This window comes from Ambystoma mexicanum, chromosome 8 (assembly GCF_040938575.1).
Source record: "Ambystoma mexicanum isolate Mex_15411 chromosome 8, UKY_AmexF1_1, whole genome shotgun sequence".
Classification (NCBI taxonomy): Eukaryota; Metazoa; Chordata; class Amphibia; order Caudata; family Ambystomatidae; genus Ambystoma; species Ambystoma mexicanum.
This window is the reverse complement of record NC_090929.1, coordinates 6,489,002-6,515,824: the sequence shown is the minus strand read 5'-3', so window position 1 is coordinate 6,515,824 and position 26,823 is coordinate 6,489,002. Positions and strand designations below refer to the sequence as shown.

Below are 26,823 nucleotides of genomic sequence, written 5' to 3'. Positions count from 1 at the left end.
ACGCCATGGCTGAGGCGAGCAGATCCCTGCAGCAGCTGAGCACAACGCCATGGCTGAGGCCAGCAGATCACTGCAGCAGCTGAGCATAACACCATGGCTGAGGCCAGCAGATCCCTGCAGCAGCTGAGGATAATGCCATGGCTGAGGCCAGCAGATCCCTGCAGCAGCTGAGCATAATACCATGGCTGAGGCCAGCAGATCCCTGCAACAGCTGAGCATAAGACCATGGCTGAGACTAGCAGATCCCTGCAGCAGCTGGGCATAATGCCGTGGCTGAGGCCTTATGATCCCTGCAGCAGCTGGGCATAATCCCATGGCTGAGGACAGCAGATCTCTGCAGCAGCTGAGCATAATGCCATAGCTGAGGACAGCAGATCTCTGCAGCAGCTGAACATAATGCCATAGCTGAGGCCACCAGATCCCTGCAGCAGCTGAGCATAACGCGATGGCTGAGGCCAGCAGATCACTGCAGCAGCTGAGCAAAACGCCATGGCTGAGGCCTGCAGATCCCTGCAGCAGCTGAGCATAACACCATGGCTGAGGCCGGCAGATCCCTGCAGCAGCTGAGCACAATGCCATGGCTGAGGCCTGCAGATCCCTGCAGCAGCTGAGCATAATGCCATGGCTGAGGCGAGCAGATCCCTGCAGCAGCTGAGCATAATGCCATGGCTGAGGCCAGCAGATCACTGCAGCAGCTGAGCATAACACCATGGATGAGGCCAGCAGATCCCTGCAGCAGCTGCAGCAGCTGAGCATAACACCATGGCTGAGGCCAGCAGATCCCTGCAACAGCTGAGCATAATACCATGGCTGAGACCAGCAGATCCCTGCAGCAACTGGGCATAATGCCGTGGCTGAGGCAGCTGGGCATAAAGCCATGGCTGAGGACAGCAGATCTCTGCAGCAGCTGAGCATAATACCATGGCTGAGGCCAGCAGATCCCTGCAGCAGCTGAGCATAATACCATGGCTGAGGCCAGCAGATCCCTGCAGCAGCTGAGCATAATGCCATGGCTGAGGCCTGCAGATCCCTGCAGCACCTGAGCATAACGTCATGGCTGAGGCCAGTAGATCCCTGCAGCAGCTGAGCATAATGCCATGGCTGAGGCCAGCAGATCCCTGCAGCAGCTGAGCAGAATGCCATGTCTGAGGCCTGCAGATCCCTGCAGCACCTGAGCATAACGTCATGGCTGAGGCCAGTAGATCCCTGCAGCAGCTGAGCATAATGCCATGGCTGAGGCCAGCAGATCCCTGCAGCAGCTGAGCATAATGCCATGGCTGAGGCCTGCAGATCCCTGCAGCACCTGAGCATAACGTCATGGCTGAGGCCAGTAGATCCCTGCAGCAGCTGAGCATAATGCCATGGCTGAGGCCAGCAGATCCCTCCAGCAGCTGGGCATAAAGCCATGGCTGAGGCCAGCAGATCCCTGCAGCAGCTGAGCATAACGCCATGGATGAGGCCAGCAGATCCCTGCAGCAGCTGAGCATAATACCATGGCTGAGGACAGCCTCGTGGGAGCTCCAGCCAGCAAGGGATATTAATACCCCCAGTACTTATTCAATGCAATGAATCTAACTACATTGGGGTCCAGGAACAGAACTTTGAGTACTGCCCCTCCGTCCTGGACAGATCCCCTCTACCCTTTTTGCACAAGGTGTCAGAATAAACACCCTCTTCCTACACAAGTGTCCTGTGTTCATTGAGGGACACCAGTCGCCCTCTCTTCTGTTAGTTTGTGTGAGAGATCGAGGTAGATCACATTTCTGCATGGGGTTTATTGGACCCCCGAAGGTTCATGTAAATATGGCCTCGTAGATTCAGAGGCGAGCTGAGGATATAGACATGGGGCAGGGTCTCTCGTTCGGAGGTGAGCTGGGGATGTGCACACGGGGCAGGGTCTCTGGTTCGGAGGGGAGCTGGGGATGTGCACACGGGGCAGGGTCTCTGGTTCGGAGGGGAGCTGGGGATGTGCACACGGGGCAGGGTCTCTGGTTCGGAGGGGAGCTGGGGGTGTGCACACGGGGCAGGGTCTCTGGTTCGGAGGGGAGCTGGGGGTGTGCACACGGGGCAGGGTCTCTGGTTCGGAGGGGAGCTGGGGGTGTGCACACGGGGCAGGGTCTCTGGTTCGGAGGGGAGCTGGGGGTGTGCACACGGGGCAGGGTCTCTGGTTCGGAGGGGAGCTGGGGATGTGCACACGGGGCAGGGTCTCTGGTTCGGAGGGGAGCTGGGGATGTGCACACGGGGCAGGGTCTCCGGTTCGGAGGGGAGCTGGGGATGTGCACACGGGGCAGGGTCTCCGGTTCGGAGGGGAGCTGGGGATGTACACACGGGGCAGGGTCTCCGGTTCGGAGGGGAGCTGGGGATGTACACACGGGGCAGGGTCTCCGGTTCGGAGGTGAGCTGGGGATGTACACACGGGGCAGGGTCTCCGGTTCGGAGGGGAGCTGGGGATGTACACACGGGGCAGGGTCTCCGGTTCGGAGGGGAGCTGGGGATGTACACACGGGGCAGGGTCTCCGGTTCGGTGGGGAGCTGGGGATGTACACACGGGGCAGGGTCTCCGGTTCGGAGGGGAGCTGGGGATGTACACACGGGGCAGGGTCTCCGGTTCGGAGGGGAGCTGGGGATGTACACACGGGGCAGGGTCTCTGCTTGGGAGGGGAGCTGGGGATGTGCACACGGGGCAGGGTCTCCGGTTCAGAGGGGAGCTGGGGATGTACACAAGGGGCAGGGTCTCTGGAACATATGCTCTGGAAGGTTTACAAGGGGAGGTTCTCTGGGGGGATCCGATTAGGATCTTCAACCGTGTCCTGAGGTTATCATTAGATCACGATTTTGAGACATTAATATGGGGTGAAGATACCATAATAGACAACCTATCCGGCTCACAGAAGAAATGACCATTGACGGCAGCCTTTATGGCTAAAAAGTTAGTTTTGAGGGACTGCATATCTGCAGTCCGTCCCGAGGTCGGTGTATGGGTGCAGGAGATGCGGAAGCTGGCGCTCATGGTCCCGAGGTGGGTGTATGGGTGCAGGAGATGCGGAAGCTGTCGCTCATGGTCCCGAGGTCGGTGTATGGGTGCAGGAGATGCGGAAGCTGGCGCCCATGGTCCCGAGGTCGGTGTATGGGTGCAGGAGATGCGGAAGCTGGCGCCCATGGCCCCGAGTTCGGTGTATGGGTGCAGGAGATGCGAAAGCTGTTGCTCATGGATCCGAGGTCAGTGTATGGGTGCAGGAGATGCGGAAGCTGTCGCTCATGGTCCCGAGGTCGGTGTATGGGTGCAGGAGATGCGGAAGCTGTCGCTCATGGTCCCGAGGTCGGTGTATGGGTGCAGGAGATGCGGAAGCTGCCGCTCATGGTCCCGAGGTCGGTGTATGGGTGCAGGAGATGCGGAAGCTGCCGCTCATGGTCCCCAGGTCGGTGTATGGCTGCAGGAGATGCGGAAGCTGTCGCTCATGGTCCCGAGGTCGGTGTATGGGTGCAGGAGATGCGGAAGCTGTCGCTCATGGTCCCGAGGTCGGTGTATGGGTGCAGGAGATGCGGAAGCTGTCGCTCATGGTCCCGAGGTCGGTGTATGGGTGCAGGAGATGCGGAAGCTGTCGCTCATGGTCCCGACGTCGGTGTATGGGTGCAGGAGATGCGGAAGCTGTCGCTCATGGTCACGAGGTCGGTGTATGGGTGCAGGAGATGCATAAGCTGTCGCTCATGGTCCCGAGGTCGGTGTATGGGTGCAGGAGATGCATAAGCTGGTGCTCATGGTGCCGAGGTCGGTGTATGGGTGCAGGAGATGAGGAAGCTGTCGCTCATGGGCTCAAGGTCGGTGTATGGGTGCAGGAGATGAGGAAGCTGTCGCTCATGGTCCCGAGGTCGGTGTATGGGTGCAGGAGATGCGGAAGCTGTCGCTCATGGTCACGAGGTCGGTGTATGGGTGCAGGAGATGCATAAGCTGTCGCTCATGGTCCCGAGGTCGGTGTATGGGTGCAGGAGATGCATAAGCTGGTGCTCATGGTCCCGAGGTCGGTGTATGGGTGCAGGAGATGAGGAAGCTGTCGCTCATGGGCTCAAGGTCGGTGTATGGGTGCAGGAGATGCGGAAGCTGTCGCTCATGGTCCCGAGGTCGGTGCATGGTTGCAGGAGTTGCGGAAGCTGTCGCTCATGGTCCCAAGGTTGGTGTATGGGAGCAGGAGATGCGGAAGCTGGCGCTCATGGTCCCGAGGTCGGTGTATGGGTGCAGGAGATGCGGAAGCTGTCGCTCATGGTCCCGAGGTCGGTGTATGGGTGCAGGAGATGCGGAAGCTGTCGCTCATGGTCACGAGGTCAGTGTATGGGTGCAGGAGATGCATAAGCTGTCGCTCATGGTCTCGAGGTCGGTGTATGGGTGCAGTAGATGCGGAAGCTGTCGCTCATGGTCACGAGGTCGGTGTATGGGTGCAGGAGATGCGGAAGCTTTCGCTCATGGTCCCGAGGTCGGTGTATGGGTGCAGGAGATGAGGAAGCTGTCGCTCATGGGCTCGAGGTCGGTGTATGGGTGCAGGAGATGCGGAAGGTGTCGCTCATGGTCCCGAGGTCGGTGTATGGGTGCAGGAGATGCGGAAGCTGTCGCTCATGGTCCCGAAGTCGGTGTACGGGTGCAGGCAATGCAGAAGCTGTCGCTAATGGTCCCGGTACGGGTGAAGGAGATGCATAAACTGGCGCTCATGGTCCCGAGGTCGGTGTATGGGTGCAGGAGATGCGGAAGCTGTCGCTCACGGTCCTGAGGTCGGTGTATGGGTGCAGGAGATGCGGAAGCTGTCGCTCACGGTCCCGAGGTCGGTGTATGGGTGCAGGAGATGAGGAAGCTGTCGCTCACGGTCCCGAGGTCAGTGTATGGGTGCAGGAGATGCAGAAGCTGTCGCTCACAGTCCAGAGGTCGGTGTACGGGTGCAGGAGATGCGGAAGCTGTCGCTCATGGTCCCGAGGTCGGTGTACGGGTGCAGGAGATGCATAAACTGGCGCTCATGGTCCCGAGGTCGGTGTATGGGTGCAGGAGATGCGGAAGCTGTCGCTCATGGTCCCCTAGGTCGGTGTATGGGTGCAGGAGATGCGGAAGCTGTCGCTCACGGTCCCGAGGTCGGTGTACGGGTGCAGGAGATGCGGAAGCTGTCGCTCATGGTCTCGAGGTCAGTGTACGGGTGCAGGATATGCTGAAGCTGTCGCTCATTGTCCCGAGGTCGGTGTACGGGTGCAGGAGATGCGGAAGCTGTCGCTCATGGTCCCGAGGTCGGTGTACGGGTGCAGGAGATGCAGACGCTGGCGCTCATGGTCCCGAGGTCGGTGTACGGGTGCAGGAGATACGGAAGCTGACGCTCATGGTCCCGAGGTCGGTGTATGGGTGCAAGAGATGCGGAAGCTGGCGCTCATGGTCCCGAGGTCGGTGTAGCGGTGCAGGAGTTGCGGAAGCTGTCGCTCATGGTCACGAGGTCGGTGTATGGGTGCAGGAGATTCCGGAAGCTGGCGCTCATGGTCCCGAGGTCGGTGTATGGGTGCTTGAGATGCGGAAGCTGGCGCTCATGGTCCCGAGGTCGGTGTATGGGTGCAGGAGATGCGGAAGCTGGCGCTCATGGTCCCGAGGTCGGTGTATGGGTGCAGGAGATGCGGAAGCTGGCGCTCATGGTCCTGAGGTCGGTGTATGGGTGCAGGAGATGCGGAAGCTGGCGCTCATGGTCCCGAGGTTGGTGTAGCGGTGCACGAGTTGCGGAAGCTGTCGCTCATGGTCCCGAGGTCGGTGTATGGGTGCAGGAGATGCGGAATCTGTCGCTCATGGTCACGAGGTCGGTGTATGGGTTCAGGAGATGCGGAAGCTGTCGCTCATGGTCCCGAGGTCGGTGTATGGGTGCAGGAGATGCGGAAGCTGTCGCTCATGGTCCCGACGCCGGTGTATGGGTGCAGGAGATGCGGAAGGTGTCGCTCATCGTCCCGAGGTCGGTGTATGGGTGCAGGAAATGCGGAAGCTGTCGCTCATGGTCCCGAGGTCGGTGTATGGGTGCAGGAGATGCGGAAGCTGTCGCTCATGGTCCGGAGGTCGGTGTATGGGTGCAGGAGATGCGGAAGCTGTCGCTCATGGTCCCGAGGTCGGTGTATGGGTGCAGGAGATGCAGAATCTGTCGCTCATGGTCCCGACGTCGGTGTATGGGTGCAGGAGATGCGGAAGCTGTCGCTCATGGTCCCGAGGTCGGTGTATGGGTGCAGGAGATGCGGAAGCTGTCGCTCATGGTCCCGAGGTCGGTGTATGCGTGCAGGAGATGCGGAAGCTGTCGCTCATGGTCCCGAGGTCGGTGTATGGGTGCAGGAGATGCGGAAGCTGTCGCTCATTGTCCCGAGGTCGGTGTATGGGTACATGAGATGCGGACGCTGTCGCTTATGGTCCCGAGGTCGGTGTATGGGTGCAGGAGATGTGGAAGCTGTCGCTCATGGTCCCCAGGTCGGTGTATGGGTGCAGGAGATGCAGAAGCTGTCGCTCATGGTCCCGAGGTCGGTGTATGGGTGCAGGAGATGCGGAAGCTGTCGCTCATGGTCCCGAGGTCGGTGTATGGGTGCAGTAGATGCGGAATGCAGAAGCTGTCGCTCATGGTTCCGAGGTCGGTGTATGGGTGCAGGAGATGCATAAGCTGGCGCTCATGGTCCCGAGGTCGGTGTATGGGTGCAGGAGATGTGGAAGCTGTCGCTCATGGTCCCGAGGTCGGTGTATGGCTGCAGGAGATGTGGAAGCTGTCGCTCATGGTCCCGAGGTCGGTGTATGGGTGCAGGAGATGCGGAAGCTGTCGCTCATGGTCCCGAGGTCGGTGTATGGGTGCAGGAGATGCGGAAGCTGTCGCTCATGGTCCCGAGGTCGGTGTATGGGTGCAGGAGATGCGGAAGCTGTCGGTCATGGTCCCGAGGTCGGTGTATGGGTGCAGGAGATGCGGAAGCTGTCGCTCATGGTCCCGAGGTCGGTGTATGGGTGCAGGAGATGCGGAAGCTGTCGCTCATGGTCCCGAGGTCGGTGTATGGGTGCAGGAGATGCGGAAGCTGTCGCTCATGGTCCCGAGGTCGGTGTATGGGTGCAGGAGATGCGGAAGCTGTCACTCATGGTCCCGAGGTCGGTGTATGGGTGCAGGAGATGCGGAAGCTGTCACTCATGGTCACGAGGTCGGTGTATGGGTGCAGGAGATGCGGAAGCTGTCGCTCATGGTCCCGAGGTCGGTGTAGCGGTGCAGGAGATGCGGAAGCTGTCGCTCATGGTCCCGAGGTCGGTGTATGGGTGCAGGAGATGCGGAAGCTGTCGCTCATGGTCACGAGGTCGGTGTATGGCTGCAGGAGATGCATAAGCTGGCGCTCATGGTTCCGAGGTCGGTGTATGGGTGCAGGAGATGCGGAAGCTGTCGCTCATGGTCCCGAGGTCGGTGTATGGGTGAAGGAGATGCGGAAGCTGTCTCTCATGGTCCAGAGGTCGGTGTATGGGTGCAGGAGATGGGGAAGCTGTCGCTCATGGTCCCGAGGTCGGTGTATCGGTGCAGGAAACGCTGAAGCTGTCGCTCATGGTCCCGAGGTTGGTCTATGGGTGCAGGAGATGCAGAAGCTGTCATTCATGGTCACGAGGTTGGTGTATGGGTGCAGGAGATGCGGAAGCTGTCACTCATGGTCACGAGGTCAATGTAGCGGCGCAGGAGATGCGGAAGCTGTCGCTAATGGTCCCGAAGTCGATGTATGGGTACAGGAGATGCAGAAGCTGTCGCTCATGGTCCCGAGGTCTGTGTATGGGGGCAGGAGATGCATAAACTGGCGCTTATGGTCCCGAGGTTGGTGTATGGGTGCAGGAGATGCAGAAGCTGTCGCTCATGGTTCCGAGGTGGGTGCATGGTTGCAGGAGTTGCGGAAGCTGTCGCTCATGGTCCCGAGGTCAGTGTATGGGTGCAGGAGATGCGGAAGCTGTCGCTCATGGTCCCGAGGTCGGTGTATGGGTGCAGGAGATGCGGAATCTGTCGCTCATGGTCCCGAGGTCGGTGTATGGGTGCAGGAGATGCAGAAGCTGTCGCTCATGGTCCCGAGGTCGGTGTACGGGTGCAGGAGATGCGGAAGCTGTTGCTCATGGTCCCGAGGTCGGTGTACGGGTGCAGGAGATGTGGAAGCTGTCGCTCATGGTCCCGAGGTCGGTGTACGGGTGCAGGAGATGCGGAAGCTGTCGCTCATGGTCCCGAGGTCGGTGTATGGGTGCAGGAGATGCGGAAGCTGTCGCTCGTGGTCCCGAGGTCGGTGTATGGGTGCAGGAGATGCGGAAGCTGTCGCTCGTGGTCCCGAGGTCGGTGTATGGGTGCAGGAGATGCGGAAGCTGTCGCTCATGGTCCCGAGGCCGGTGTATGGGTGCAAGAGATGTAGAAGCTGTCGCTCATTGTCCCGAGGTTGGTGTATGGGTGCAGGAGATGCAGAAGCTGTCACTCATGGTCCCCAGGTCGGTGTAGCGGTGCAGGAGATGCGGAAGCTGTCGCTCATGGTCCCGAGGTCGGTGTATGGGTGCAGGAGATGCAGAAGTTGTCACTCCTGGTCCCGAGGTGGGTGCATGGTTGCAGGAGTTGCGGAAGCTGTCGCTCATGGTCCCGAGGTCAGTGTATGGGTGCAGGAGATGCGGAAGCTGTCGCTCATGGTCCCGAGGTCGGTGTATGGGTGCAGGAGATGCAGAAGCTGTCGCTCATGGTCCCGAGGTCGGTGTACGGGTGCAGGAGATGCGGAAGCTGTCGCTCATGGTCCCGAGGTCGGTGTACGGGTGCAGGAGATGCTGAAGCTGTCGCTCATGGTCCCGAGGTCGGTGTACGGGTGCAGGAGATGCGGAAGCTGTCGCTCATGGTCCCGAGGTCGGTGTACAGGTGCAGGAGATGCGGAAGCTGTCGCTCATGGTCCCGAGGTCGGTGTATGGGTGCAGGAGATGCTGAAGCTGTCGCTCATGGTCCTGAGGTCGGTGTATGGGTGCAGGAGATGCGGAAGCTGTCGCTCATGGTCCCGAGGTCAGTGTATGGGTGCAGGAGATGCGGAAGCTGTCGCTCATGGTCCCGAGGTCGGTGTATGGGTGCAAGAGATGTAGAAGCTGTCGCTCATTGTCCCGAGGTTGGTGTATGGGTGCAGGAGATGCAGAAGCTGTCACTCATGGTCCCCAGGTCGGTGAAGCAGTGCAGGAGATGCGGAAGCTGTCGCTCATGGTCCCGAGGTCGGTGTATGGGTGCAGGAGATGTAGAAGCTGTCGCTTATGGTCCCGAGGTCGGTGTATGGGTGCAGGAGATGTGGAAGCTGTTGCTCATGGTCCTGAGTTTGGTGTATGGGTGCAGGAGATGCGGAAGCTATCACTCATGGTCCCGAGGTCGATGTATGGGTGCAGGAGATGCGGAAGCTGTCACTCATGGTCCTGAGGTCGATGTATGGGTGCAGGATATGCGGAAGCTGTCACTCATGGTCCCGAGGTCGATGTATGGGTGCAGGAGATGCAGAAGCTCTCACTCATAGTCCTGAGGTCGATGTATGGGTGCAGGAGATGCGGAAGCTGTCACTCATGGTCCCGAGGTATATGTATGGGTGCAGGAGATGCGGAAGCTGTCGCTCATGGTCCCGAGGTCGGTGTATGGGTGCAGGAGATGCGGAAGCTGTCGCTCATGGTCTCGAGGTCGGTGCATGGTTGCAGGAGTTGCGGAAGCTGTCGCTCATGGTCCCGAGGTCGGTGCATGGTGGTTGCAGGAGATGCAGAAGTTGTCACTCATGGTCCCGAGGTTGGTGGATGGGTGCAGGAGATGGGTAGGCTGTCACTCATGGTCCCGAGGTCAGTGTATGGGTGCAGGAGATGCAGAAGCTGTCGCTCATGGTCCAGAGGTCAGTGTATGGGTGTAGGAGATGCGGAAGCTGTCGCTCATGGTCCCGAGGTCAGTGTATGGGTGTAGGAGATGCAGAAGCTGTCGCTCATGGTCCCGAGGTCGATGTATGGGTGCAGGAGAGGCGCAAGCTGTTGCTCATGGTGATGAGGTCGGTGCATGGGTGCAGGAGATGCGGAAGCTGTCGCTCATGGTCCCGAGGTCGATGTATGGGTGCAGGAGATGCGGATGCTGTCACTCATGGTCCCGAGATCGATGTATTTGTGCAGTAGATGAAGAAGCTGTCACTCATGGTCACAAGGTCGATGTATGGGTGCAGGAGATGCGGAAGCTGTTGCTCATGGTCCTAAGGTTGGTGTATGGGTGCAGGAGATGCGGAAGCTATCACTCATGGTCCTGAGGTCGATGTATGGGTGCAGGATATGCGGAAGCTGTCACTCATGGTCCCGCGGTCGATGTATGGGTGCAGGAGATGCGGAAGCTGTCCCTCATGGTGCCGAGGTCGGTGTATGGGTGCAGCAGATGCGGAACCTGTCGCTCATGGTCCCGAAGTCGGTGCATGGTTGCAGGAGTTGCGGAAGCTGTCGCTCATGGTCCCGAGGTCGGTGCATGGTTGCAGGAGATGCAGAAGTTGTCATTCATGGTCCCGAGGTCGGTGGATGGGTGCAGGAGATGGGTAGGTTGTCACTCATGGTCCCGAGGTCAGTGTATGGGTGCAGGAGATGCGGACCTGTCGCTCATGGTCCCGAGGTCGGTGTATGTGTGCAGGAGATGTGGAAGCTGGCGCTCATGGTCCCGAGGTCAGTGTAGCGGTGCGGGAGATGCGGAAGCTGGTGCTTATGGTCCCGAGGTCCGTGTATGGGTGCGGGAGATGCGGAAGCTGGCGCTCATGGTCCCGAGGTCGGTGTATGGGTGCAGGAGATGCGGAAGCTGGCGCTCATGGTCCCGAGGTCAGTGTATGGGTGCGGGAGATGCGGAAGCTGTCGCTCATGGTCCCGAGGTCGGTGTATGGGTGCAGGAGATGCGGAAGCTGTCGCTCATGGTCCCGAGGTCGGTGTATGGGTGCAGGAGATGCGGAAGCTGTCGCTCATGGTCCCGAGGTCGGTGTGTGGGTGCAGGAGATGCGGAAGCTGTCGCTCATGGTCCCGAGGTCAGTGTAGCAGCGCAGGAGATGCGCAAGCTGTCACTCATGGTCCCGAGGTCGATGTATGGGTACAGGAGATGCGGAAGCTGTCGCTCATGGTCTCGAGGTCTGTGTATGGGTGCAGGAGATGCATAAGCTGGCGCTCATGGTCCCGAGGTTGGTGTATGGGTGCAGGAGATGCGGAAGCTGTCGCTCATGGTCCCGAGATCAGTGCATGGTTGCAGGAGTTGCGGAAGCTGTCGCTCATGGTCCCGAGGTCGGTGTATGGGTGCAGGAGATGCAGAAGCTGTCGCTCATGGTCCCGAGGTCGGTGTATGGGTGCAGGAGATGCGGAAGCTGTCGCTCATGGTCCCAAGGTCAGTGTATGGGTGCGGGAGATGCGGAAGCTGTCGCTCATGGTCCCGAGGTCGGTGTACGGGGACAGGAGATGCGGAAGCTGTCACTCATGGTCCTGAGGTCAGTGGATGGGTGCAGGAGATGCGGAAGCTGTCGCTCATGGTCCCGAGGTCGGTGTATGGGTGCAGGAGATGCGGAAGCTGTCGCTCATGGTCCCGAGGTCTGTGTATGGGTGCAGGAGATGCATAAGCTGGCGCTCATGGTCCCGAGGTTGGTGTATGGGTGCAGGAGATGCGGAAGCTGTCGCTCATGGTCCCGAGGTCAGTGCATGGTTGCAGGAGTTGCGGAAGCTGTCGCTCATGGTCCCGAGGTCGGTGTATGGGTGCAGGAGATGCAGAAGCTGTCGCTCATGGTCCCGAGGTCGGTGTATGGGTGCAGGAGATGCGGAAGCTGTCGCTCATGGTCCCAAGGTCAGTGTATGGGTGCGGGAGATGCGGAAGCTGTCGCTCATGGTCCCGAGGTCGGTGTACGGGGACAGGAGATGCGGAAGCTGTCACTCATGGTCCTGAGGTCGGTGTATGGGTGCAGGAGATGCGGAAGCTGTCGCTCATGGTCCCGAGGTCGGTGTATGGGTGCAGGAGATGCGGAAGCTGTCGCTCATGGTCCCGAGGTCGGTGTATGGGTGCAGGAGATGTGGAAGCTGTTGCTCATGGTCCTGAGGTTGGTGTATGGGTGCAGGAGATGCGGAAGCTATCACTCATGGTCCCGAGGTCGATGTATGGGTGCAGGAGATGCGGAAGCTGTCACTCATGGTCCCGAGGGCGATGTATGGGTGCAGGAGATGCGGAAGCTGTCGCTCATGGTCCTGAGGTTGGTGTATGGGTGCAGGAGATGCGGAAGCTATCACTCATGGCCCGAGGTCGATGTAAGGGTGCAGGAGATGCAGAAGCTGTTGCTCATGGTCCTGAGGTTAGTGTATGGGTGCAGGAGATGCGGAAGCTATCACTCATGGTCCCGAGGTCGATGTACGGGTGCAGGAGATGCAGAAGCTCTCACTCATGGTCCTGAGGTCGATGTATGGGTGCAGGAGATGCAGAAGCTGTCGCTCATGGTCCCGAGGTCGATGTATGGGTGCAGGAGATGCGGAAGCTGTAGCTCATGGTCCTGAGGTCGGTGTATGGGTGCAGGAGATGTGGAAGCTGTCGCTCATGGTCCCGAGGTCGGTGCTTGGTTGCAGGAGTTGCGGAAGCTGTCGCTCATGGTCCTGAGGTCGGTGCATGGTTGCAGGAGATGCAGAAGTTGTCACTCATGGTCCCGAGGTCGGTGGATGGGTGCAGGAGATGGGTAGGCTGTCACTCATGGTCCCGAGGTTAGTGTATGGGTGCAGGAGATGCAGAAGCTGTCACTCATGGTCCAGAGGTCAGTGTATGAGTGTAGAAGATGCGGAAGCTGTCGCTCATGGTCCCGAGGTCAGTGTATGGGTGTAGGAGATGCAGAAGCTGTCGCTCATGGTCCCGAGGTCGATGTATGAGTGTAGAAGATGCGGAAGCTGTCGCTCATGGTCCCGAGGTCAGTGTATGGGTGTAGGAGATGCAGAAGCTGTCGCTCATGGTCCCGAGGTCGATGTATGGGTGCAGGAGATGCGCAAGCTGTCGCTCATGGTCCCGAGGTTGGTGTATGGGTGCAGGAGATGCGGAAGCTGTCACTCATGGTCCCGAGATCGGTGTATGGGTGCAGGAGATGAAGAAGCTGTCACTCATGGTCACACGGTCGATGTATGGGTGCAGGAGATGCGGAAGCTGTTGCTCATGGTCCTGAGGTTGGTGTATGGGTGAAGGAGATGCGGAAGCTATCACTTATGGTCCCGAGGTCGATGTATGGGTGCAGGAGATGCGGAAGCTGTCACTCATGGTCCTGAGGTCAATGTATGGGTGCAGGAGATGCGGAAGCTGTCGCTCATGGTCCTGAGGTCGATGTATGGGTGCAGGAGATGCGGAAGCTGTCGCTCATGGTCCCGAGGTCGGTGCATGGTTGCAGGAGTTGCGGAAGCTGTCGCTCATGGTCCCGAGGTCGGTGGATGGGTGCAGGAGATGGGTAGGCTGTCACTCATGGTCCCGAGGTCAGTGTATGGGTGCAGGAGATGCAGAAGCTGTCGCTCATGGTCCAGAGGTCAGTGTATGGGTGTAGGAGATGCGGAAGCTGTCGGATAATTGTCCCGAGGTCAGTGTATGGGTGTAGGAGATGCAGAAGCTGTCGCTCATGGTCCCAAGGTCGTGTAGCGGTGCAGGAGATGCGGAAGCTGTCGCTCATGGTCCCAAGGTCGATGTATGGGTGCAGGAGATGCGGAAGCTGTCGCTCATGGAGAAGGTACCTAAAGAAGTCAGATGAAATGTAAACTGATAAAATTTAGGGGATGTTTTGGGAAATGTTTGGGCATGTTGTAGGACTTGCATACTGAACTGCGGGCAAAGTTGAGGAGGAGGTCTGGGGTAGCGGCCCGGGGGTCAGGGTTTTACTGGGTCTGTGTTTACCTTGTTTACTAATGTGATGTATTGGTCTGTATTGATGAATTGTATCATGTTATTTATTTATTTTTTAAATTAACTGTGAAGTGCACAGGATAGACGCAAGTACCATCGTGTTTGCGCTTTGGGTGGGAAACCGTCAAGAGTCACAGGCCCTTATTTAATGACTCATCATGACTGTGTGTAACGCACAGAAGCACAAAGTCAGGATATCTGCACACACCGTGGAAATGGGTGAGTGAGGGGGTTGTTCTCATTGTTAAGTGAAAAGCATGCGTAAAAGGCATGCAAAAACCTTGACACATGCTTTTTACACTACTCCATATTTTCATTGATGTGTTTGGCAGAGCAGGTACAGGAGTGGAAGCAATAACCCGCTCTCCCCCCTTATCCACTCCGTTATACAAATCGGCATGGATTACCGCCACTGCGATTTCTTCATTTTGGCGGTAACACATGAATAGTCCACCTGCTAAAAGCATTCTAACAATGCTGCCTGACCGGCGTAAATGGCAGCTGGCATTTACAGTGTGCACGGGGATGTGCAATTAAAGGTGTGAAGGTGATTGCTCCTGCTTTTTACTCCTCCTTTTTCCAAGTTCTGCCAGCATTTCAAGAGAAGGCACTTGTCACGAAAAAAAAAACGTAACAGGTACCTTTGTTAAATGTGAAATGTTAAAGGTATTTGTACCGCGCACCGTCACCACCGGAATTGATCCCCAGGTGCTCTGGCGGATCTGTAAACAAGAAGGCCTGGTGGGCTAGTCGGGTGAGGAGGGAGTAGGAAAGTGAGAGAAGTGGTGCGCTGTTGCCAGCATCAATTCGGTTTACACCGTGAGCTGAGCTTTGGTGCGGGTATCAGATCGATGTCAGTCGTCGTGTGCTGTTGGTGTGGCTTATGTGTTGTTTGTTTGTTGTTGCAGTGTGGTGAAGTGCGTGCAGCTTGTGCGAGAGGTGGCTGTGTGAGTTTTTGTGTGAGTTAGGTATGCAGACATTTTGAGCTCTTTGTTTAGTAGGTTATATGTCTCGTCGCTGAGCTTCGCAGTTTGGCTAAATGCCTAGATTTGAGAATCCCATACGGGGGTGGAGAGGCCCAGGTCTCAGAATACACCACATTTCACCATACAATAGACAAAGATGTAGGGCCATCCTAGATTTGAGTGGCCTGCAAAGTTGGAGAGAGGCCTCGGTTTCATAATATATTGCGTTTCACCATAGAGTAGACAAAGATGGAGGCTATACCTAGATATGAGAGGTCTGTATAGAAGGAGAAAGGCCTGGGTTCCACAATATGTGGGATTCAACATAGAATAGACCGAGATGGGGGCTACACCTAGGTTTGAGAATCCCATAAAGTGGGAGAGGGGCTTAGGCTTCACAATACATCCCATTTCACTATACAATAGGCAAAGGTGGAGCCTGCACCTAGATTTGAGAGTCCTGCAGAGTGGATGTGACGCAGGCCAGTCTTCACAATTCTAACAGATGTGGCACTTGCCAACATTCACAATTCCATCCAAGTGTAGCACCCGCCGTCATTCACAATTCCGTCCTGGTGTGACACCGGTCAGCATCCATAGTTCCATCCAACCGTGGTACTTGGTAACATTCACAATTCCATCCAAGTGTAGCACCTGCCAACATTCACAATTCCATCCAAGTGTAGCACCCGCCGTCATACACAATTCCGTCCTGATGGGACGCCGGCCATTGTCCACAACTCCATCCAAGTGCGGCACCTGCCAACATTCAAAATTCTGTCTTGATGCGACACCAGCCAGTGTCCACAATTCTATCTAAGTGCGGCACCAACACCCACAACTCCATCCAAGTGCAGCACTTGTCAACATTCACAATTCCATCTCGATGCGCCACAGGTTAATGTTCACAATTCCAAGTGTGGCTCTCCTTAACTTTCACAGTTCTAAGTGTGGCACTTGCTAGCGTTCAGAAATCTATCTAGATGCAATGCCAGGTATTTAAGCGCATCCAGAAAAGGACGCCCAGTGCTTCTGCATGTGTGCCAGAAGGGGGCAACAATGTGTGAGCTGTGAAGCTTTGAGCCTCCTTCCTTCCCTACACGCACGCGGGCATTTCAGGGTGATCTGCACTGTGCCCAATGCACACCCAGATCCACAGGGGCCTGGATACTGGGAGTGATTCATACATGCATAAAAAAGAAGAAATAATTGCACTTATGTATCAAAATACTGGAGGCTGCCTGGCCTCAGTTGGGTGTTCAAGTCCCAAAGAGACTCAAGTCACTTTTCCCCTCACTGGGACATGGCAGGAGAAAGTTCTAGAGGACTGTGGCCTCAACTGCCAATCTCCAACGATTCTTTACCGCTGTTGCCTAAATCTTCACGCTTCCGTGCTGAGCTACAAGCACAAAGGAGGTGGGGCGGTCGAAGACTCCAGCTGGGAGGGCATTGGTTTATGCAGGATTAAAGGCTGGGGGTTGGAGGGGTCTAGCATTATGAACCGCAGCAGGGCTGGGACACAGGAGACAGTGCTGCCTTTTTAGGGAGGATGCGTGGTGGCAGGAACCCTAGCCTTCAGTCGGAGTCTGGATCCTTGGTTCTGGGTGCCTTGAAGCCTCAAGGTGGACACTCATTGGAAACCAATAGAGGCAGTAGTCCCATTACAGTCTACTGTGTATGAGGGCCCCGAGAAAGGAAAGGCCTCATTGTTGAGATCAGGGGTCTTGCGAGTTGGGATAGTCCAGCCTAGAGTGGTGACCCTGAGAGATGCCTCATGGTTGAGACAGAGAGACCTCATAATCCATCCTGAGTGATTTGTGATCCTGAGAGATGTCTTATGGATGAGACAGGGAGATGTCCTAATCCATCCTGGAGTGATTAGTGATCCTGAGAGATGTCTTATGGATGAGACAGGGAGAAGTCCTAATCCATCCTGGAGTGATTTGTGATCCTGAGAGATGTCTTATGGATGAGACAGGGAGATGTCCTAATCCATCATGGAGTTATTTGTGATCCTGAGAGATGTCTCATGTATGAGACAGGGAGACCTCATAATCCATCATGGAGTGATTTGTGATCCTGAGAGATGTCTCATGGATGAGATGGAGAGATGTCCTAATCCATCATGGAGTGATTTGTGATCCTGAGAGATGTCTCATGGATGAGACAGGGAGACCTCATAATCCATCCTGGAGTGATTTGTAATCCTGAGAGATGTCTCATGGATGAGACGGGGAGACCTCCTAATTCATCATGGATTGATTGGTGACCCTGAGAAATGCCTCATGGTTGTGACAGGGAGATGTCCTAATCCACCATGGACTAATTGGCGACCCTGAGAGATGCCTCATGGTTGAGACAGGGAGTTGTCCTGTTCCATCATGGAGTGAGAGATGCCTCATGGTTGAGGCAGGGAGATGTCCTAATCCATCATGGAGTGAGAGATGCCTCATGGTCGAGACAGGGAGTTGTCCTGTTCCATCATGGAGTGAGAGATGCCTCATGGTTGAGACAGGGAGTTGTCCTGTTCCATCATGGAGTGAGAGATGCCTCATAGTTGAGGCAGGGAGATGTCCTTATCCACCATGGAGTGAGAGATGTTAATGTTAATGTTAAAGGACATTTGTACCGCGCACTATCACCACCGGAGTGGTCCCCTGGTGCTCTGGTGGCTCCGAAAGAGGAAGGGTTTCATGGTTGACATATTGTGGTGGCCTAGTCCATCCTGGAGCGATATGTGAACTTGAAAGATGCTTTGTGGTTGTGACAGGGAGTTGTCCTATTCCATCATGAAGTGATTGGTGACCCCGTGAAATGCCGTATGATTGAGACAGGGAGATATCCTAATCCATCATGGAGTGAGATATGCCTCATGGTTGAGACAGGGAGATGTCCTAATCCATCATCGAGTGAGAGGTGCCTCATGGTTGAGACAGTGCTGTGGCCTATTCCATCCTGGAGTGATTTGTCATCCTGGGGAATGACTCATGGTTGAGACAGGGGGATGTCCTAATCCATCATGTAGTGATCTATGACCCTGAGAGATGCCTCATGGTTGAGACCGGGAGATGTCCTAATTCATCATGGAGTGAGAGATGCCTCATGGTTGAGGCAGTGTGGTGGCCTAGTCCATCATGGAGTGATTGGTGACACTGGGTGATGCCTCATGGTTGAGACATGGAGTTCTCCTATTCCAGCATGGAGTGAGAGATGTTTCATGGTTGAGACAGGGAGTTGTCCTAACCCATCATGGAGTGAGAGATGGCTCATGGTTGAAACAGTGTGGTGGCCTAGTCCATCTTGGAGTGATTTGTGACCCTGAGAGATGCCTCATGTTTGAGACAGGGAGATGGCCTAATCCATCATGTAGTGATCTATGACCCTGAGAGATGCCTCATGGTTGAGACCGGGAGATGTCCTAACCCATCATGGATTCAAATATGCCTTATGGTTTAGACAGTGTGGTGGCCTAGTCCATCATGGAGTGATTGGTGACACCGTGTGATGCCTCATGGTTGAGACATGGAGTTGACCTGTTCCATCATGGAGTGAGAGATGTTTAATGGTTGAGACAGGGAGTTGTCCTAACCCATCATGGAGTGAGAGATGCCTCATGGTTGAAACAGTGTGGTGGCCTAGTCCATCCTGGAGTGATTTGTGACCCTGAGAGATGCCTCATGTTTGAGACAGGGAGATGTCCTAATCCACCATGGAGTGAGAGATGCGTCATGGTTGAGACAAGGAGATGTCCTAATCCATCATGGAGTGAAAGATGTCTCATGGTTGAGACAGTGTGGTGGCCTAGTCCATCATGGAGTGATTGGTGACACTGGGTGATGCCTCATGGTTGAGACATGGAGTTGACCTGGTACATCATGGAGTGAGAGATGCCTCATGGTTGAGACAGGGAGATGTCCTAACCCATCATGGAGTCAGATATGCCTTATGGTTGAAACAGTGTGGTGGCCTAGTCCATCCTGGAGTGATTGGTGACCCCGAGAGATGCCTCATGGTTGAGACAGGCTGCTAGCTTAGTCCAGACTGGTGGAGGGGATGATGACAAGAGATGGCCGGTGGTTGGTGGATAGGATTAAGCACCCCATGAGAAGACCTTGTTGAAGGGCTGGATAAACTACACCCCCTAGCAGTAGTTCAGCCTAGAGTGTATCAGGTCTCTTATGAGACAGTAGATGTTTGGGAGAGGGAGATGGCGTAGTACAGCCTGCAGTAGGCGATCTCCCTAGGAGACGCCTTGTGATTGGTAAAGTAAGATAACAGAGATAGCCTGGGTTGCAGGGTGTCAGTTCAAGAAAGCCACCAGTGGGAGAGTGGCATGAGGCAGTCTAGTCCAGGTAGGCGGGACCAGACAGCAGATGCTCAGTGATTGGTAGATGTAGCCGCAAGGTGTTGCACTCCAGGTAGGGTGGTGATTGTAGTCCCAGGCGGGATGCTTCAATTGGTAGTTTAATAACGCTTGTCACTAACTTGGAATCTAAATTGTTTGCATAGTTGACATGGGAATGTGAGGGTCTCAGATCATTTAGTCATTGGAAAGGTATTGGGGGTATATGAGTTAAGGGTTAGTTTGCTGAACTCATGGCTCAGAGGATCCCTGGAAGGCATCTGGAGCACGGAATGGGGCGACAGGATTCAAGGATCAGCACTCCTCCTTTCCCTTAGGAGTCTGGACTTGCCCCAGTAGAGAAGTGTCCTGATCTTTCATATGGAATTCTAGGGGCAGCGTATAGATGCGTCTGCAAGGGTGCGAGTGAACAGTCCCTGAAATTCGGAGCCTATAGTCCGGTCTGGACAGTTAATAGACTAGGGTACACATTTCGGGAGAGATTGGAGAGCAGGGGCTTAAGCCAGACTAGGGCAAGGATTTGCTAAACCTGCCAAACTTAGAGTACCTCTAGTCCATGGCATGATAGACATTGGTGATGTGGCAGACAGAGCGACTCAGGAAAGACTGTGACCGAGAGAATGGAGGGAGATGGTGACGGAGGGAACCAGGGAGGAGAGTGGCTGAGGGGATCATCAGAAACCATCAGGAGATGCAGGGGCAGAAGGAATGAGAAATAAGAGTGAATGGGAAGAGGATGAGGGGATGCAGGTAAAAGGTCTGTTACCTGCAGTAGTTAGGGGGGACCATGCCATAGACATGGACCCTGTCACAGAGTTCCATTGCGATCCCCATGGTAAACCAGCCAGTGCTGAGCCAAGAGCGGGATTTCTCCCTGAGAAAAGAGGAGAGACAAGGAGAAAGAGAGAGTAAAAGACATCATCAGGGGACCACAGGGAGAACATGTGGGAACATGTGTTCAGTGCCACCAGTGAGGAGTCAAGAGTAAGCCTTCTTCCTGAGTGAGAGACAGTTTCAGGGGCAGCCAGGGAGAGACTATGTTCCATGCCACCAGTGAGGAGTCAAGAGTAAGCCTTCTTCCTGAGTGAGCGACAGTTTCAGGGGCAGCCAGGGAGAGACTATGTTCCATGCCACCAGTGAGGAGTCAAGAGTAAGCCTTCTTCCTGAGTGAGCGACAGTTTCAGGGGCAGCCAGGGAGAGACTATGTTCCATGCCACCAGTGAGGAGTCAAGAGTAAGCCTTCTTCCTGAGTGAGCGACAGTTTCAGGGGTGGCCAGGGAGAGACTATGTTCCATGCCACCAGTGAGGAGTCAAGAGTAAGACTTCTTCATCAGGAGAGAGTGGGAGACCATGTAAAAGGCTAGATACTAGGCACAACCAGTCTCCTTTCCAAAGCTTGGAGTTAAGAGGGAGCTGAAGGGGGTGACGTATACAAGGTATTTCGAGTGCTGCACCAGAGAACCTCCACAAAAGAGCCACGTGAAGATTGTGCTCAACATTGGATAACCATTAGGTTACCAGGTGCAGGAGATACTGTGGGAGGGGTAGAAGCATGCTCAGATGCAGGCAATACTGTGTGGTTGATAGAAACATGCTCAGATGCAGGCGATAGTGTGTGGTTGATAGAAACATGCTCAGATGCAGGCGATAGTGTGTGGTTGATAGAAACATCTCAGATGCAGGCAATAGTGTGTGGTTGATAGAAACATGCTCAGATGCAGGCAATAGTGTGTGGTTGATAGAAACATGCTCAGATGCAGGCGATACTGCAGGTGCGCAGAAACATGCTCAGATGCAGGTGATACTGTGTGGTTGATAGAAACATGCTCAGATGCAGGCGATAGTGTGTGGTTGATAGAAACATGCTCAGATGCAGGCGATACTGTGTGGTTGATAGAAACATGCTCAGATGCAGGCGATAGTGTGTGGTTGATAGAAACATGCTCAGATGCAGGCGATAGTGTGTGGTTGATAAAAACATGCTCAGATGCAGGCGATAGTGTGTGGTTGATAGAAACATGCTCAGATGCAGGCGATAGTGTGTGGTTGATAGAAACATGCTCAGATGCAGGCGATAGTGTGTGGTTGATAGAAACATGCTCAGATGCAGGCATTAGTGTGCGGTTGATGCAGGCGATAGTGTGTGGTTGATAGAAACATGCTCAGATGCAGGCGATAGTGTGTGGTTGATAGAAACATGCTCAGATGCAGGCGATACTGCAGGTGCGCAGAAACATGCTCAGATGCAGGTGATACTGTGTGATTGATAGAAACATGTTCAGATGCAGGCGATAGTGTGTGGTTGATAGAAACATGCTCAGATGCAGGCGATAGTGTGTGGTTGATAGAAACATGCTCAGATGCAGGCGATACTGTGTGGTTGATAGGAACATGCTCAGATGCAGGCGATAGTGTGTGGTTGATAGAAACATGCTCAGATGCAGGCGATAGTGTGTGGTTGATAGAAACATGCTCAGATGCAGGCGATAGTGTGTGGTTGATAGAAACATGCTCAGATGCAGGCGATAGTGTGTGGTTGATAGAAACATGCTCAGATGCAGGCGATACTGTGTGGTTGATAGGAACATGCTCAGATGCAGGCGATACTGTGTGGTTGATAGAAACATGCTCAGATGCAGGCGATAGTGTGTGGTTGATAGAAACATGCTCAGATGCAGGCGATAGTGTGTGGTTGATAAAAACATGCTCAGATGCAGGCGATAGTGTGTGGTTGATAGAAACATGCTCAGATGCAGGCGATAGTGTGTGGTTGATAGAAACATGCTCAGATGCAGGCGATAGTGTGTGGTTGATAGAAACATGCTCAGATGCAGGCGATACTGTGTGGTTGATAGAAACATGCTCAGATGCAGGCGATAGTGTGTGGTTGATAGAAACATGCTCAGATGCAGGCGATAGTGTGTGGTTGATAAAAACATGCTCAGATGCAGGCGATAGTGTGTGGTTGATAGAAACATGCTCAGATGCAGGCGATAGTGTGTGGTTGATAGAAACATGCTCAGATGCAGGCGATAGTGTGAGGTTGATAGAAACATGCTCAGATGCAGACATTAGTGTGCGGTTGATGCAGGCGATAGTGTGTGGTTGATAGAAACATGCTCAGATGCAGGCGATAGTGTGTGGTTGATAGAAACATGCTCAGATGCAGGCGATACTGCAGGTGCGCAGAAACATGCTCAGATGCAGGTGATACTGTGTGATTGATAGAAACATGTTCAGATGCAGGCGATAGTGTGTGGTTGATAGAAACATGCTCAGATGCAGGTGATAGTGTGTGGTTGATAGAAACATGCTCAGATGCAGGCGATACTGTGTGGTTGATAGGAACATGCTCAGATGCAGGCGATACTGTGTGGTTGATAGGACCATGCTCAGTGCTCATGAACTTTGCTGAAGTCCTGATAAGTTGATGTGTTTATAGTTTTACTGAGCATCTGTATTAAGGAGCTGCTAGACATGGATGCATGCCCAAGTGATGGCAAGGGCTGGGCACTAATCCTTGTGCAAGGCCAGGCCACCTTTTATTGCCCTGCAGCATACTTTCTTATCACTGCTCAGCTGGCCCCAGCGGCGGAGACTCCATTTGACTAAAGGTATATTGTATAGTCGGAGCAAGTTTAGGTGCCACCATTGGCTGCAAGTCCAGTAAAGCTGAAAGCACATGGCATCAGGTTCTGGGGGCCACTGGAAGCAGCACGTTGCTCACTCCCTGATAATCCCTGATCTGGATCTGGAGAGATTATTGGAGCAGAGAAAGAAGTCTATCCATTTTTTCAAGAGGGCCTCAAGCGAATTCAGGCCCTGAACATGAGTGAGGAGAATTCCCTCAAAGTAATAAGAGGATTCTCATGAAGCTGGATCTCTCCGCTGTTTTTGAGGCTGTCGACCACCTCTCCCTACGCCTTCTCCTAACACTGGTACCTATGAAGGAGCGTAGACTGCACGGACTCTTTTCTGACTGAGCTGCCGTTTCCCATCTCCTGGAAAACTGTCATCTGCACTTGTACCGCCCGGGGGGTGTAAGGGCCCATCCGTGTGCCCACTATTCTTCACACTCTACACCACCGCCTTTCCTGGCAAACTAATCTCGTCCTTTGACTACCTGTTTGTTGACAACTCTGAAATCTGTCCCTCATTCCCTTCCCTCACCCCCGATTCATTCTCCCAAATACCCAAGTGTTCCTGTGCCATTTGCCAGTCTGTGGCACTCGTGTGCCTCATGCATAACCTCTCCATAACTTAAGTCCTCCCGTCCCCAGCTAGCAACACCCACCACGCGTCCCCACCAACTCTCTGTTCCTCCCAATCTCCTCACCTCGGGTCTAGGCTCGCAATGTTGGGGTTCTCTTGGACAGCTACCCCCACTTGATAAGATTAGACCTGACCTCACCAACACCCTGATCTGCACTGTGGACCTCAGCGGCCTCGACTACTGCTCCAGCTTCCTCCTGGGTCTTCCACTCTGATTCCTTCACCCACTCAATAAGAGTCTGAAGCTCACCACTCACATACATTCTGCTGAACGCCCAGCTCCCACTCTTGCATCTGCCCACACACTCCAGCAGAGGGGGCCCTCTGTGGAGCAGCGGCCTCTCATGAGATTCCTGCCCCCCAGTCATGTTTCTCTGTCACCCTTTACTCAGCTGCTCACACCGTGCACCCTCAAACCCATCTCACTCTCACAGTTCCCCACCCGCACCTGCACTGTCTCCCCCTTCTCTGTATACACCCCCACCAGAACTCCCTGCTCCCAGAAGTCTCCCAGTCTTCAGAGTAGCCCTCTTCTCACCTATTCTGTGCCAGGAGGGGGCTCTGGACGCCCCCATGGGAGTCATCTCTCCCCAGCTCCCCCTTCTCACCTGCACCGCACTCATGCATTGTACTCTATGGATGTAACGCAGATGCTGCACATCAGGTGTCTGCAGATTCTTGCTCTCTGGGCGTTTTGGACTACAGCTCCCATCAGCCCAAGCCAGCGTAGTCAGTGGTGAGGGGTGTTAGGGAGAATTCTCCAAATGTGCTAATTTCCCTTACCTTTTGAGACCCCCAGAAACTTTGCTGGATTTCTGGGATTTTATTTTTTTACGTGGAAAGAGTGTGAGACTTTTTTCCCACTCTTCCATGTATTTTGATGTGTGTTTTACTTTTGTGTTCTTTGGTTATGGAGTTTTAAAACAACTCCAGTGGCATCATCTTTTTCTGTGTGTCACACAGCACCTTCAGTGCAGTGGCACAGGGGTGTCTTTCAGACTCCACAAGGTTTAAATACCTTCTCTGGGACCGACTACCATCTCCCAGAGCATGTAAAGTTAAATTGGCTTTTCTAGTCTCTTTAAATTTACTGACCCATCACACCCTATCGTCCTATAGAGTGCTGGAGGGGTTGCCTAGCTTCCCCTGAGTCTAAACACTTATGTGACAGTAATATGTTCAGGGACGTCATTTCACCAAAATGCCAGGGGTAGCGGAAGTGACATCACACGACCCTTGACCCCCTGTTGACATCACAGGAAGTGATGTCATTTGACCCCACCCTGAAGTGATATCGCGGGAAGCGATGGAACACAACCTTTCACCCGTTAACAAAACAGGAAGTGGCGTCACATAGCATTGTACACTATGAAAACTATGGTTACAATATCACTATAATGTGATGTACATTTCATACAAGAATGGATCACCTTATGTATTGTTAAGATCAGTGTGTATAGGCCCATATTACCAAATTACTGTGAATGCAAGCAGATGTCTATGACCAAATGATAATGATGTGTTATTATATAGCACTTATGCTTAAGCGCTTTACATAGAAGAAATATACACCCAATATCACCCAACCTGTGTTGGTACCCATTTATCGACCTCAGAAGGATAAAAGGCTGAGTTGAGGCGTTTAAGAACAGACTAAACCAGTGACTCACCCCTGAAGTGTGCCTGAAATAAACCTTTAATGAGTCTAGCAATTATTGTATAGAATTCCAAAAAGACACATTTTTTGGCATTCCTATTCTTTCATATTTAGGGTCAGTGCTGAAAGTGTTAGGTTAGACTTGTGGCTCTCCTGTTCTTATTTTTCTTCTTTTTTAAGGGGCCTGAACAAGAAAGCCCGCCGCTCCAGAAGTAAAGAGCCACATGGTGCTGGCCACAGCCCAGGAACTTGCATTGCATTGCAAAAATAAAAATGTTTTAAATCTTTTTTTTCTTTTTTTAGAGATCGCAAGGGAGACCACAGGGGTCACACTTGTGACCTCTGGTGACCCCCAAATGACGTCCCTGAACATGTTACCCTTTCCTACTTTAAATGGCTGGTGGCAGTGGTTTAGATCAAACTACCATGATTTTTCCCCACCGCTAAAAACAGTAGCTAAAAATCGGGTCAGCCATGTTTTTCAATATGGCGCCCAAGACCTATCTATAAAAACAGACTCCGGTCATCTTTTTTTGCCATTTCTTTTAGGAAAGGTCCTTCTTGTGTTTGTCTCTGCGCACCAAACAGGTTTGGTCCCTTTGTTCGTTGGCCTTTGGTGGGCTTCAGTGCTGAAATCCTCCTCTGGTGCCTGAGTGTCTGGGGTGGACAGGATGTGAGGGAGGTGCCCGAAACTCCCTGTGCTTAATCTCCTAGGAGACCTGAATGCACTCTGGCGTGATTGGCTGGCTGACTGTCCGGCAAGGACAGCCACCCTGCTGGGTGAGTGACCGCCAGGCTGAATGAATGGTGGAAAACTGTTTAAAAGCATGTCTCTGGGACTTGGAAAGCAGAGTCAACCACTGGAACGAAAGAACCGAAGAGGAGAGGAAGGAAGAGGACTGCTGCAACCTCTGGACGATCGGTGAAGCCCTGCTGCAGGTCCGAATTGCCTGAAACTCTGACGACAGAGAAGCCCTTCAAGGTTAACTTCTTCCCTTGAGTTTGGTGGGAACAACCAACTCGTAAGCCACCTGGACACCGTCCCCATCTGGTCGAATTTTCATCAGAGTGCTGTTGAAAACCAGATAGCCAGAGGGAACGAAACCAGCTTGTGGACTTTAAGGCACTCACACCTTTAACCGACGTCTTGCTACAGCTTTTGGCCTCATCCCTGGACAGTGCAGGAACCTCCCAACGTCATCTTTCTTGTCCCCACGACTGAAGCTCAGGAACAGCAAGATATGCTCAAACTGCCAGGAACAACTGCCTCAGCTACAGCTTTCTTTATTGACAAGGTACTGTGCAAACGCGGTCCGGAAATCTTTTCGGCCATCGAGAAAGTGCGTGAAACTTTCCTCAACTAAGAAGGCTTGTCCTTCCCTAAACATTTGTCAAACTTTTTGCCTAGCCAAATTCTTCTAATCTCTGTGGCAAAGACTTAACCGTTATATACCAGAACTGTGCTATCCTATACAAAAGACTCTGAACCTTTGACTTTGGCCCATGTCTATTGAGAAGAATTGCTGGACGTATTTAACTGAACCCCTTTGCCCTGCCTATGAATGTATTTGGGCTGTCTATTCTCATAACCTTGTCTTTTCCCTCCCTTATTAAGTATCTGAAGTGCCGTTTTGCTCACACTTCCTTTTTGAGCTAAACTTGTTCATTTACTTA

The 26,823-nt window shown here is 53.9% G+C and overlaps 1 protein-coding gene across 6 annotated transcripts in view; it reads right to left on the bottom strand.

Annotated features, from left to right (window-relative positions):
* ST6GALNAC6 (ST6 N-acetylgalactosaminide alpha-2,6-sialyltransferase 6) overlaps positions 1-26,823 on the bottom strand; it is a 182,309-nt gene that overhangs the window by 31,053 nt on the left and 124,433 nt on the right. For 5 of the 6 annotated variants that reach the window (XM_069609110.1, XM_069609112.1, XM_069609113.1 and 2 more), the window contains exon 5: positions 19,987-20,094. The exons of the other annotated variant lie outside the window; for it this stretch is intronic. In XM_069609110.1, the coding sequence (XP_069465211.1) occupies positions 19,987-20,094 (108 nt within the window). The remainder of the gene's footprint in view (positions 1-19,986; positions 20,095-26,823) is intronic. 6 annotated transcript variants of the gene reach the window in all.